Raw genomic sequence first — 11,589 nt, 5'->3', positions numbered from 1 at the left:
ATAAACGCTTATTTGTGGATTGGTTGGTACACCCCTCCCCAGCTCCACCCCCAATCTCTGGGAGTTGAAACTACAAACAAAACCTTGTTTCCCTGAAGACCCAAAGATCTACTTCTGCCCTACCTCCTGAGGATGTCATAACCTTGTTCCTGCTGCACTCATTTTCTTCCTTCTCTTTAAGGAAAGAAGGAAACCAGGCCAAAGTGGAAAGCATTTTCAAACTTTATTTACAACTGTCACAGTGACAAAAAGTAGTTTTGGAAAAAAAAAATGCTAGTTTCTCCCTGAGCCTCAAAAAAGAACAGACAAGTTACAGAAAGTTCATCAAACAACAGGCATTTTTACTGAAGTTTTTTTTGATACATTCAGTTAGAAATACACACAAATTACTTCTAAAAGGGAAACAACAACAGTAACAACAGTAACAACAAATAAAACCCCACAGAAACACAGAGGCCGGATGAAGAGCATGATCTCTTCCAAGGGTAGATGGGACCAACCCAGTGGAGCTGACCCTTCTGAAGATCCTGGCCCATGCTGGCTGGCGGCCCCTCACCTGCTCAGAGCTCCAAATGGCGGTAGAGAGTGGTCTCGAGACCAGGAAGATAATAACCCACCAGCCATACACTTACATACACACACAAAGTAGGTTTGTTATGCAGTGTACAAAAGCATATCACAGCGAGACTGGGATGGATGATAACAGGTAGCAGATGGGGGTGGGGGTGAGGGTGGATACCCACCCCATGGAGGGATTTGAAAAGACCCGGAGTTAGTAGGTGAGTCCCCAACTCTCCCCTCCACAGGAACTGAATGATGATCAAAACTACAGAGGGGAGATACACAGCAGAGATGACTGGCTCTTTGCCACCAAACCACAACTAGAGAGAAAGAGACAGAAAGAGAGAGAGGCAGATCTATCATGGGTCACCAGCAGAAACTGCAGAGAGTGGATCATCTCCTCACCTCCCAACCTGCTGGCCTGCTGCCACTGTATGAAGCTAAAAGTTATTGCCATCAATGTTTATAATACAAGTGTATGAGATGGGAGGGAAGAAGAGGGGAGAGATACCTCTCCAACCTGGTCCTGCTGATACGTAAAAGTAACACCCTTCCCCAGCCTTCCCCAGAGCCATATTCCCCATGAGGTATTAAATACAAGTATACACTAAATCCAAGACTAAGGGCTGAAATAGGACTGATTGGAAATAGGGAGGCAATGGTCAAGTGCCTTGGGTTCCCTTGTTATACCCAAAGAAAGCTTCAAAGTCTGATCCTTTATCATCTGCTGCCTCTCTCTGCCTCTGTGGAAGCAACGAAGGTTCTGGCAACAAGATGGAAATGGTTCTATAACTTGTTCTCTGGACCCTGGGCTCTAAAGTGGAGAGCCTCACCATAAGCAGCTCCTAAGGGAGCCCCCAATGTTCCTGTGGAAGGCGCCCTACTAGACAAGGGGCTAAGGAGGACGAGAAGAAGCAGGTAGGATTGGCAGAGTTAGGAGGTTTGAGAGGAGAAGACAGTTCTGAATACATCTTTTCCTTTCTGAAACTTCCTCAGAGCAGAACAATCCAGGATAAGCCTTCTCCCCTTTCCACCACACTCACACACACACACAGACACAGACAGACAGACAGACACACACACACACACACACACACACACACACACAATACCTACCTCTCCAGAACTTGGAAAGCTGCAAGGTATCTCATGACACCCTCTAATTTCCAACTTGGTCACAGTACTGCTGGCACTCAACCTACCACATGTGTCACCCCACTCATTCCTCCTCCTTCCCCAACCCATACTCCTTCCAAGTCCCAGGCTACGTTGGCCCTCCCTCATGACCAGAAGGAAAAGTCAGCTTCCACCTAAAAACAATGCCAGGGAATAAAGGTTTCTCTTCCTTTCACTCCTCCACTTCTCATAAAAAGGAGAGGAAATATTCAAGGTGAAAAGTAGGCTGAAAGCCAACAGTAAGTGACCTAGCTAGTCAGACTAGTTAGAATCAAACAGGTGGGAGGAGACAGAAGGTTCAGCTCAGAGACTGGCACAGGGACTTTGGAAGAAAGGGTTAATTATAAGAAAGAGAGCCTAGGCATTCCCAAACCTCCTGCTCAGACTTTGAGAATGACAAGAAAAGAGAGGAGGACTGTCATGTGCCTTTCATCCTGAGAAGGGAGAGGGACCCATCCTGTAGCTCTCTTATCCCATCCCACATCCCATAAAGGAACATGGAATGCCAGGGCACCAAGATCAAAATGGGGTGGACACTTTGGGAAATGGACCCAGAAAGTCTTGCCCTCCCCATTCACAAAACAAGAAACAGATAGATACTGGGAAAGGTCCTCTGTCAGAGGAAGGTGGAGATCAGGGGCATCAGGGGGTAAAAAAAGGAGGCGAGAGGAGAGGTGATCAAGGGACTTGCCCACATGCTTGCCTGGAAGCTCTTTTTGCCCAGGCCATTTAGAGAGCTCCCAGTGTGGTCGTTTCCCCTCCTCCTTTGTTAACTCACTGAAACGCACTCTGGACAGAAACAAAAGGGGGAAAAGAGAAAAAAAAAGGGAGAGAGATGACAACTCTATCTACAGATGTACTTCAGAGCCAGCGCTAGTCCCCTCTGAATGCTTTCTGGCTGTAGGTCTTTGCTGAGTGCTTTCTTAAAACCTCCACTTTCTCTTCTTTCTGTCATCTGTTTTCTTGCCTCAGAATGTTCCTCACTTGCTCTGCCTTTTACCAACCCCCCCTGGAATATCACAACTCCTCAAGCTATGCAGAGTTCAGATAGCGATCTCAAAGCAGCAGAGGCTTCCCCAACCCCAGCTAAGTAACTTCCTTTCTCAGAAGGCCTCACTGATCTTTGCATTGAGGACTCAGCTGCTGGACACATTTCTTTCAGAAAAAAAAAAAATATACATATCAAAAAAAAAAAAAGAAAAAAAAAAGAAAACCAACCCAGTGATCTTGCAGGTGCAAAATTGAAGCTCTCATTGGACATTTTCAGAACTACTGTGGCTCACTCATTTTCCATCATGATGGGAAAAAAATACAGTTCAGATGTATTTTTTTTCCCCCTTTGGGTGCCCTCAATAGATTTACTGCTCCTTCTTCTCATTCTCTGTTTCTTTACTGGTTTCTTGCTCTTCTTCTTGGACCAAGAACTCCTCTGGGGGCCATCTGAGCTCCCCACTTTCTACTTCTCCCTCTGTGGGCTCCACCACAATGGAAGGCAGACGGTCCTTCAGTTTGCAGTAGCGGTCAAAGTCTGAAGGATCAGGAAAGATCTGAAATGAGAAAGACAGAGTGAGAGGTAAGGGAAAACTGAATGTATTGGGGGCAGTTATTGAGGGGCATTAGAGCATTACGGTATTATCAGAGAAGGATGAAAGAAGGTGCTTTCAACCCTAGAGTGAAATAATCATTTGGGAGGCAACGCGATATCTGCACAAAGTATTTTCACCCGCATTTTTTAGTAGATGAGTTCAAGGTAATACCAGTCCATAGGCCCTCCATCTTCAAGGCAGAATTATGAATGGTCAAGGATCTGGACTCCATTTCTACTCTGTGGTAGCTTCCAAAGTTTGGTCACTGAACTCCTGCAGCTGTCAAGAGGTTTGGCTAAAGAAGCTGCAGTCCAGGAATGTAATGAAATCTTACTGTGCTGTAAGAAATGGTGAATATGATGAATATAGAAGCATAGGAAGACTTACATGAACCAGTGAAAGATGAAGTAAGTAGAGCCAAGAAAACTATATTCATGATGACTACACTACAATGTAGTAAGTGGAAAGAACTTGAACAAAACATTTGAAACTGAGTACTTTGAAATGATATTGGCTAAATTTGGCTCCATAGTCGATCCCTTCTTTGCAGAGGTGGGAGAACTATAGCTGTGAAATACCACATATGTTAGCTGTTTTTACTTGGTTGATTTAACTCTTTTTTTCTCTCTCTTTTATTCTTTACTATAAGGGATGATTCTGTGGGAGTTGGGGAAAGGGATACATTGGGAAATGTAGGTGATGTTAAAACCAAAAAAGATATCAATAAAATTTACTTTTGAAAAAAAATGCCAGGAAAATAAAGAGGGTTGAGTCTTCACAACAAGTAAGCCTCAGTCCTCTTCAAATTCTTCCCAGATTCAAATCATTATGTTTTTGAAACCTAGAAAACACCATGTGGTATCAGAGTCTCTTTATTCCAGAAAAAAGTTTAGGTCATTAAAAGACTTTTGCAATTTCCCAAAAGTCTCCTTTTAAAATTCTGGGCTCAATTCATTACCCATCTGCCACATATTGATGAAAAAGCTCTACAGATTGTCGATCTGACTGCATGTCATAGTTTGGCCTATAGGCATTCTTCATCCACTTGATTTTTCCCATGTGGATGGTTAACCCAAACTCTCCTGAGCAGTCCTAGATCTCATCAAGGAGACTGCAATATTGGGAGTTCTGTGTGTGTTCATCCTTCATTGCCAAAGAAGACCATGCCATTAGAGAAATGATGACATGACTTGCACTTGACTTTGTTTTGAGTGAGGGAGGGCTGTGCAGGTCACCAGCCTCACTTCTCCTCCAGAACCATCTGAATCCAGTGACCAGATATTATTCATCAGGACGACTGGAGATGACCCAGGATGAGGCAATTGGGGTTAAGTGACTTGCCCAAGGTCACGCAGCTAATGAATGTCAAGTGTCTGAGGTGAGATGTGTACTCAGGTCCTCCTGACTCCTGCCCTGGTGCTCTATCTACTGTATCACCTAGCTGCCCTTATTGGGAGTTCTAATACTTTGTCAAAAGGAGAATCTGGAGGACCACGTCATCGTCAAACTTTTGCTAATCTTGGTTCCTGTGTTGTAAACACGATCGTATTACCTTTCCCTACTGCCCCATGGAGGAGAAATTTTTTTAACCTACAAATATGGTTGAAGTTTATCTCTATCACTAATTAGCATTGGAGTACAGCCCCAGTCTCAGGCATCTGCTGCTCAAGGCAGGAGTCCAATCAAGCTATAAACACTCCATTTTCTACTGAGGATTCTAAGAACTACCAACCTCAGGGAATCCTCTCCATGCTACTGGATGAATGATTAACTATTTATCCCATAAAGACCTATTGACAGGGATTAAATCTTAAGCCAGCTGCACAACTGGGCAACATTAAAGATTTAACAAGCCTCATAAAAAGACAGTGTAGTGAAATTCCAGAAGGGAAAAAAAAACATTCAGGGAGAAGGAAAGAATCTATATGTCAGATGAGGGTTCCCAGAAAGGTGGTTTCCCTATTTTCTGAATTGTCACAATTGCTGAAATTATTTAGAACTTAACAGGCAAAGTGTAAATCAGTTCGCTAGAGCAATCAAGGGGGAATTATACCTTTTCTCCTTCTAGACCCCATTCATACTGAAGTACAGCCTTGTCTGGGCTGGGGGTGGGGGTGAGGAGAGGGGTGACAGGAAAGGTAATAGGGCCCACAAGGTGAAAGAATGAGGAAGTGAAATAGGGAGCCTACCTAGGACAAAAAACATTCTATTACTTGACCCCTTCACAAGCAAACCCATTTCACAGATGACACAGGAGGAAGGAAACTATCCAGGAATATATTTAAATTGGTCCTAGGTAGTGGTCTCACTGGCCTTCAGGAGACCTTAGTTAAGACTATTGAGACAAACAATTTTCACAGAGGTCCAAGAGCTGGGACAGCTGGAAACACTTTTTAAAAAGTTGTCACCAAACCTTCAGGTAGATAGATAGAGCGATCACTCATGTCTAAGGGGTGGGCCTCAGTTGCAAATATATTTTAGCTAGAGCTCTGTAAACCAATCTAGACCACAGTACCCCATGTCCCTCTGTCCTCAGCAAAAGGATGAATGACTCAGGACTACAGATAAATTCCAGGACATATTCACTGGACAAAAGGAGAGGTAGTAGAGACTTTCATTTCCTCTAGCTCAAATTCTGGGATATTATGAATTATAACTGCCCCACCCCTATCCCCGAGTATATGGAGTACAGAAGAAAAAGGAGGAAAAATAAAGGCCATCTATTACATCTGATTTGGTTTCAAGACTGTTCTAACTAAAATCTGATAGAAGGTGAAGAGAACTTAAGAGATAACGGACAGAGTCAGGAAACCTGGATGTTGAGTCTGTGGTGGGACGATCTATCCATCACTTTATTTCTCTATGTAAGACACATCAGGGCCCTTTTCTTGCCTCCAGTCATACTGAGCTAAGTTGCACCAAGTACAAGATTGGGTACTACTGAACACACAGGGCTGGGGATGATGGCAAAGGAAAATGCAATCAAGACAGACCACTTCCCAAACAGCCAAATGTCACTTTCTCGTGGAAAAGAATGATGGCATGAACAAGTTGTTGGCAATTTCCCCAGGACTGCTGTCACCTCTCCCTGCCTTTCCCCAACACTGAAGACAAGCTGTTGGCATAATATGTGTAAAGAACTTTGCAAACCTCAAAATTGATTGTGAGTTTTCAGTAATAGATATATGTTAGAGTTGACTAAATTCAGAAAAATAATGTCTAGCCATCAAATTAAAAGATAAAGCCTCCTACAATGCATTTCCGTTGTTTTTTTTAAAGTGAATTTATGTTCATAGATTGCTATATTTAGCTGAAAATGAGTTAAATGTTTAAATAAAATGTCAGGTGGAAGTAGTGGTAGTAGTAGTAGTAGTAATAGCAGCAGTAGCAAAAAGAGGGAAAAGGAGAAAAAGGATGTAAACTTTCTGAGGACTTATCTCTATATCCCTTTCTCTTAGCATGGTTGCTTTTCTTCGTTCCTGAAGAGGACCAAAATGATATCACCATGATGAAGTCAAGTTTCAATGTGTCCAGCTGTGGCTGATCAGACCAATATGAGCTCAGAATGCTCTACTACACATAGGGCACACATAATCCATGTGAACATCTGGGGTGGATACTCCAAATTTGCACATCTTATGTTTCCTTGGTGATATCTCAATTCTGCTTTGCTCTAAAGGGCTTGGCAGCCATCACACCAAAGATACTAGTCCTCCTTCAACACACCCTACAACCCCCATCTTCTAGCACAAGTGCATGGAACATAGTAGGCACTTAATAAATGCCTGCTGTTTGATTGGATTCATGAGATTGGTGAGCAAAAACCTTTTAATGACTTGAATGAAAGATGCCAAGTTCAAATAAACTTCAACACTTCTAAGGTCTGTGATTTTGTGGATGGGGATAATTCTTGTATAGTCCCATCACAACCTGCTGCTGTAGCCAACCTTTTGGCTGGGCAATGGAAGGTAGACACCTGTACAGGTCAATGTCAAGTCTGTACTCAAAGCCCCATGACAGTAGGTCTTGCCAGAGCTCTAGTTGTCCTGCAAGGACGTGACTCTCAAGAGTCTGGTATCATCTCTTTCAGGACTCAAGTGAGCCTCGTAGGAAGACTTCCATGGAGGCCACAAAACCGACTCCATACTGACAGCAGCTGGGCTAAGGCAACAGCTCATTTCCGATCTCCAAGTGAGAGGCAATGACACTAATATACTGTAATTAAAATAACTGAACAATAACATTTATCCCAGGAGCTAGGCCCTACTGCATGAGAAAACTTTCCCCGGGGACTTAAAAGACTGTACACAGCTTCCTTGCCAGAGAACTTTGCTCCCTGGGTTGCTCAAAGGAGGCTCCGTTTTTTTTTTTCTTTTTAAAAAAAGGTTCTAAAACCTGCTAATTCTGTGGGAAAAAAAAAAAAAAAGATTGTGTAATAATTGGCCACAGTCTCTCAGAAGAGATCTTATCATCAGATTGTGCCAATGTGTTCTTCTGAAAAAAGAGGGCTCTACCCCAAAAGGAGAGGGAGAAGGAACAATCCCCAAACCAAGGAGCTTGACATTTCCTCCCAAACAGAAATGCTCCCAACAAGCCACTGAGCTGTTGGCTGCCAGCACAGTCTTATCTCTCACAGCTGCTGTGAGAGAGGCTGACCCTAAGGAGGTCGAGATTTTTCCACTAAGTCATGCTCTTTAATCATCAAGGCAGCAGAAAAATGAGAGGTTGCAACTGCAGTTTTAAGGGGTGGGGAATAAATATGTAAAAGCATTCAAGTTGGACTTCTCTAGACACATGACAGGTAGGGGCTGAAGGTGCTTGCACTGGGGGTGGGAAGTAGGGGGAGGGAGTGGTAAGCCACCTAGGCTCTTCGTTTAATCCTGGGGAACAAAAACAGGAGGGAAATAAATACTTACCTACCCCTATTCTCCCAGAAGGAATCTACTTCTCATTAAACTTCCTCCTTTGGTCAAAAGCAACTCAAAGGCATTGTTATCCCCATTTTACAGAAGAGGAAACATAAATTCTGAAAAGTTAAGGAACTAAGTAACTTCCAGCTCCACAACTCAAATTCAGGGGTGGTGAGTCTGTTTCAAATCCAGTTCTAGCACAATGCCAATTCCAGAGGGCAGGGACTGCCTTCCACAGTGCCTGGAATTGTAGGTACTTAATTAGGGATTGAAGATCAATCCTTGTCCCTCCCTGTCCCACCCCCCACTCCCACTTTCCATAGATGAAGAATTTTAGGCTTAGACAAGAAGGGAGGTACCCAAGGATATGTATTTAATAAATAACAAAACCAAGATTTGATTCTGTGACACTTGGCTCCAAGTCCCAGGGTTCTCTCTCCTTTATCATGATGCTATGTCTTGTCTCCCTATACCACTCTGCCTCACCACTGCATGCCCATAGGTGATGATGTCCAACTCTGGCTCACAAGCAAGCGATAGCCTCCCTACCTCTCCAAACACTCAACACCAATATACAAAGTAAGACCCTAGGGGGGCAAAGCTATTTCAAGCTACATAGGGGAGAGGGGATTTGGCAGGGAACTGAAGGGTTGGACAAAAACGAAGGGTTGTTGATATGTAATTGGGAAATATTTAAGAAAATAGATTAAAAAGAACTAAAAACAAAAAACAAATGAACAACAACAAAGAAAACTAAGGGTGGCCCCAGACAAAAGATAGCTTTTGTGTTTCCTCTTTCATAACCTAGGTTGAAGGGGAAACTGAAGAGATTATGAGCACTTAGCACAGTACAGGATATTTAAATATCTCAAATATCTGTTGAATGGAAATTTTACAGTTGAGATACCAATTTCAGGAAGACATTTGCAAATCGATCTTCTGCCTCAAACAGAACTGAAACTAGGTTGAGATGACCAGTACTTTGTCCCAGGGTGCCAAAATTTAGAGAACCCCTGACAGTATTTGTATTCCTTTAGTAACGTAGAAATAATTGAGCCAAACCTATAGCACTTAAGTTTTCATCCCCACTCCTTCCACCTTCCCCCTCCCCCCATACACACACTTTGAACTGCCCCAGTCCACAACCATCCCTCTACAATCCCTAGGAATTAGAGACCTCTAGGAAAAGGAATCTGGTGGAACTGAGAAAAAGAATTTGGGAATTAAGAATTAGTCATCAGGTCACTTAGGTGTAAAAGTAGCAAGTTTGCCTTCTCCCATTTCACCCATGGATGGGAACAGAAAGGTGATACCATGGTTCTAAAGGGCCCAAATTTGGGGACCTGGCTATCAACTATCTCTCTCTGAGCCAGGTGACCTAAACCTGACTTACTCTGGGGTGGGGAGAAGAGAAAAGATATTTGGCATCTCAAATGGAAAATGTTAGTGATTCTGGTAAGACCAGCCCTCAGCCTGTGTATTTTGTGTTTGTGTACACTATATTCCATCACCCTGACAAACATATGAGCTGGCTCACTACAATGAGAAAGGAGTGGCCTTCAAAAAGCTGAGAGATGCTAATAAGGAAAGCAGACACCAGCTGATGGGGAAATGAAAGGTAGTTAACTGGACACAAAGGGCTAATTACTAGCTCTGCAAGCTGAGACAGCAGTGGCTTGCACATCCTGCTTTTCCCTGCTGGGGGTAGAGGCAGCAGGGATGGTCAAACCCTCATAATAAATAACTTGCATCCTGAAAGGTATTGACAATAGGGACACCAAAAGGAGTAACTTCCTTTTTCCCAAGCCTGAGAATAAAAAGGAATTTCCCGTAAAAGCCAAAGTTGAACTACCTAGAGGAGAATAGGTTTTGTCCCAAAGCACCCAGATCTAGCCCAGGGAAAGTTGGAATTCAACTACTTTCTGAATATCCTTCAGAAGAAAGCCCCAAGTTGTTGGCTCTCATACCTTCACTTCATACCTCTCTGTATCTCATTTGCTCCCAGAGGAAAGGTCAAGAGATCTGAGTTGACTTAGTCATGATTTGGGAATGTTAGGGAAACAGGTCATCCAAATAGTCATAGAATCATCACTCTGGAAGACTTTAGAAGTCATTCTGTCCAACCTCTTCATTTTAGAGATGTGGAAATGAGGAGCAATAATTTGCCCAAGAACCACAGCACTAATTAAGATGTAGAGACCTGGTCTTCTGAATCCTAAATGAGTGCTCTTTCTCCTATACCAGGATGGCACCTTCCCTTCCTTCTCTTGCTGTTGATCTCCAAACGAGTTTGCAGGCAGCTCATAAGGAGACCCTAACGTGCTCCACTGGAGCTAGCTGGTTCTTGTCTATCTATCCTGCATTGCCACATCTGGCCTTGAGGATCATTATGGATTCTCCCATTTTTGACTACAATGAAAAGTCAGAAATATGAATGAAGCTGCCACCTCTTCACTTGATGATAAGGACATTGACATAAACAGAAACACTAGAATTTTACGTAATGACGGAACACAAAAGTGGAACCTTCTTGACAGCTAATCATGGTGAGAGAGAGCTTTCACCCCCTTGCTACTGGCTTGCACTGTTTTTCCATTTCTAAAAAAAAAAAAAAATACAATAATCGTCCTTGTTTATCTAATTCTTGCTAGATGGAGCTGATTTATAACAATAGATAGAAACATAGCTTCAGCTTAGAGTTAAAACTAGTGATTCAAATAAAACCAGACACCAAATTTTCCTCCTTTGTGTATCACCCATCCCCCACACATGCATGCATATTTTGAGAATTATAGAAAAATATTTTCCCTGAAGCATCTCTTTTCTTCTCCTTTGGAATAATGACTGCATTTGGCAACAGAACCATTGGGGGTAGTTGAATGCGTTTTGTCTTTGACAAATTAGACAAAGGGTTAATTTAAGGACTAGAGTGTAAGGGAAGGAAGATCTAGTCAACACCTGTTCCTTTGCCTTTTCCTTTATTCCCTCTCCCTTTCCTCTTCCAGCTCCCTGGGTTAAAGATGAAAGGATACCTGCCCCCTTTTCAAGGAGTCTTTTTACCATTAGAGTTGGGTGCTAGCAACTTCCTGGTCCTTCTTCTGCTAGACTTAAAGTGTTTAAGCCTCAAAAAGGCAGGGAAAGGAAATGCTTTGTGTAAACTCTACTTTTTGACAACTTTGCAAAGCATCTTTCAAGCACACACCCATCCTGTGGTCTCTCCATACAAAGCTACACTACCAAACAAAAACACCATCACGAGAGATCAATTCCAACCAAACAGGCAACTGATCACTGTGAAACTAAAGGATCGGTGAGGGAATGGAAGCTCTGAAATGCTCATAGCAATGTTTCTTCCC

General features: G+C 42.9%; 1 protein-coding gene across 1 annotated transcript in view; it reads right to left on the bottom strand.

Annotated features, from left to right (window-relative positions):
• Window positions 1–204: 204 nt before the first annotated feature.
• Window positions 205–11,589, bottom strand: part of LBH (LBH regulator of WNT signaling pathway) — a 30,652-nt gene continuing 19,267 nt past the window's right edge. The window contains exon 3 of the mRNA XM_072634102.1: window positions 205–3,284. Coding sequence (XP_072490203.1) covers window positions 3,096–3,284 — 189 coding nt within the window. The 3' untranslated portion in view covers window positions 205–3,095. The remainder of the gene's footprint in view (window positions 3,285–11,589) is intronic.

The sequence above is a fragment of the Notamacropus eugenii genome, chromosome 1 (assembly GCF_028372415.1).
Source record: "Notamacropus eugenii isolate mMacEug1 chromosome 1, mMacEug1.pri_v2, whole genome shotgun sequence".
NCBI classification, from domain to species: domain Eukaryota; kingdom Metazoa; phylum Chordata; class Mammalia; order Diprotodontia; family Macropodidae; genus Notamacropus; species Notamacropus eugenii.
This window is presented reverse-complemented; position numbering and strand designations above follow the sequence as displayed.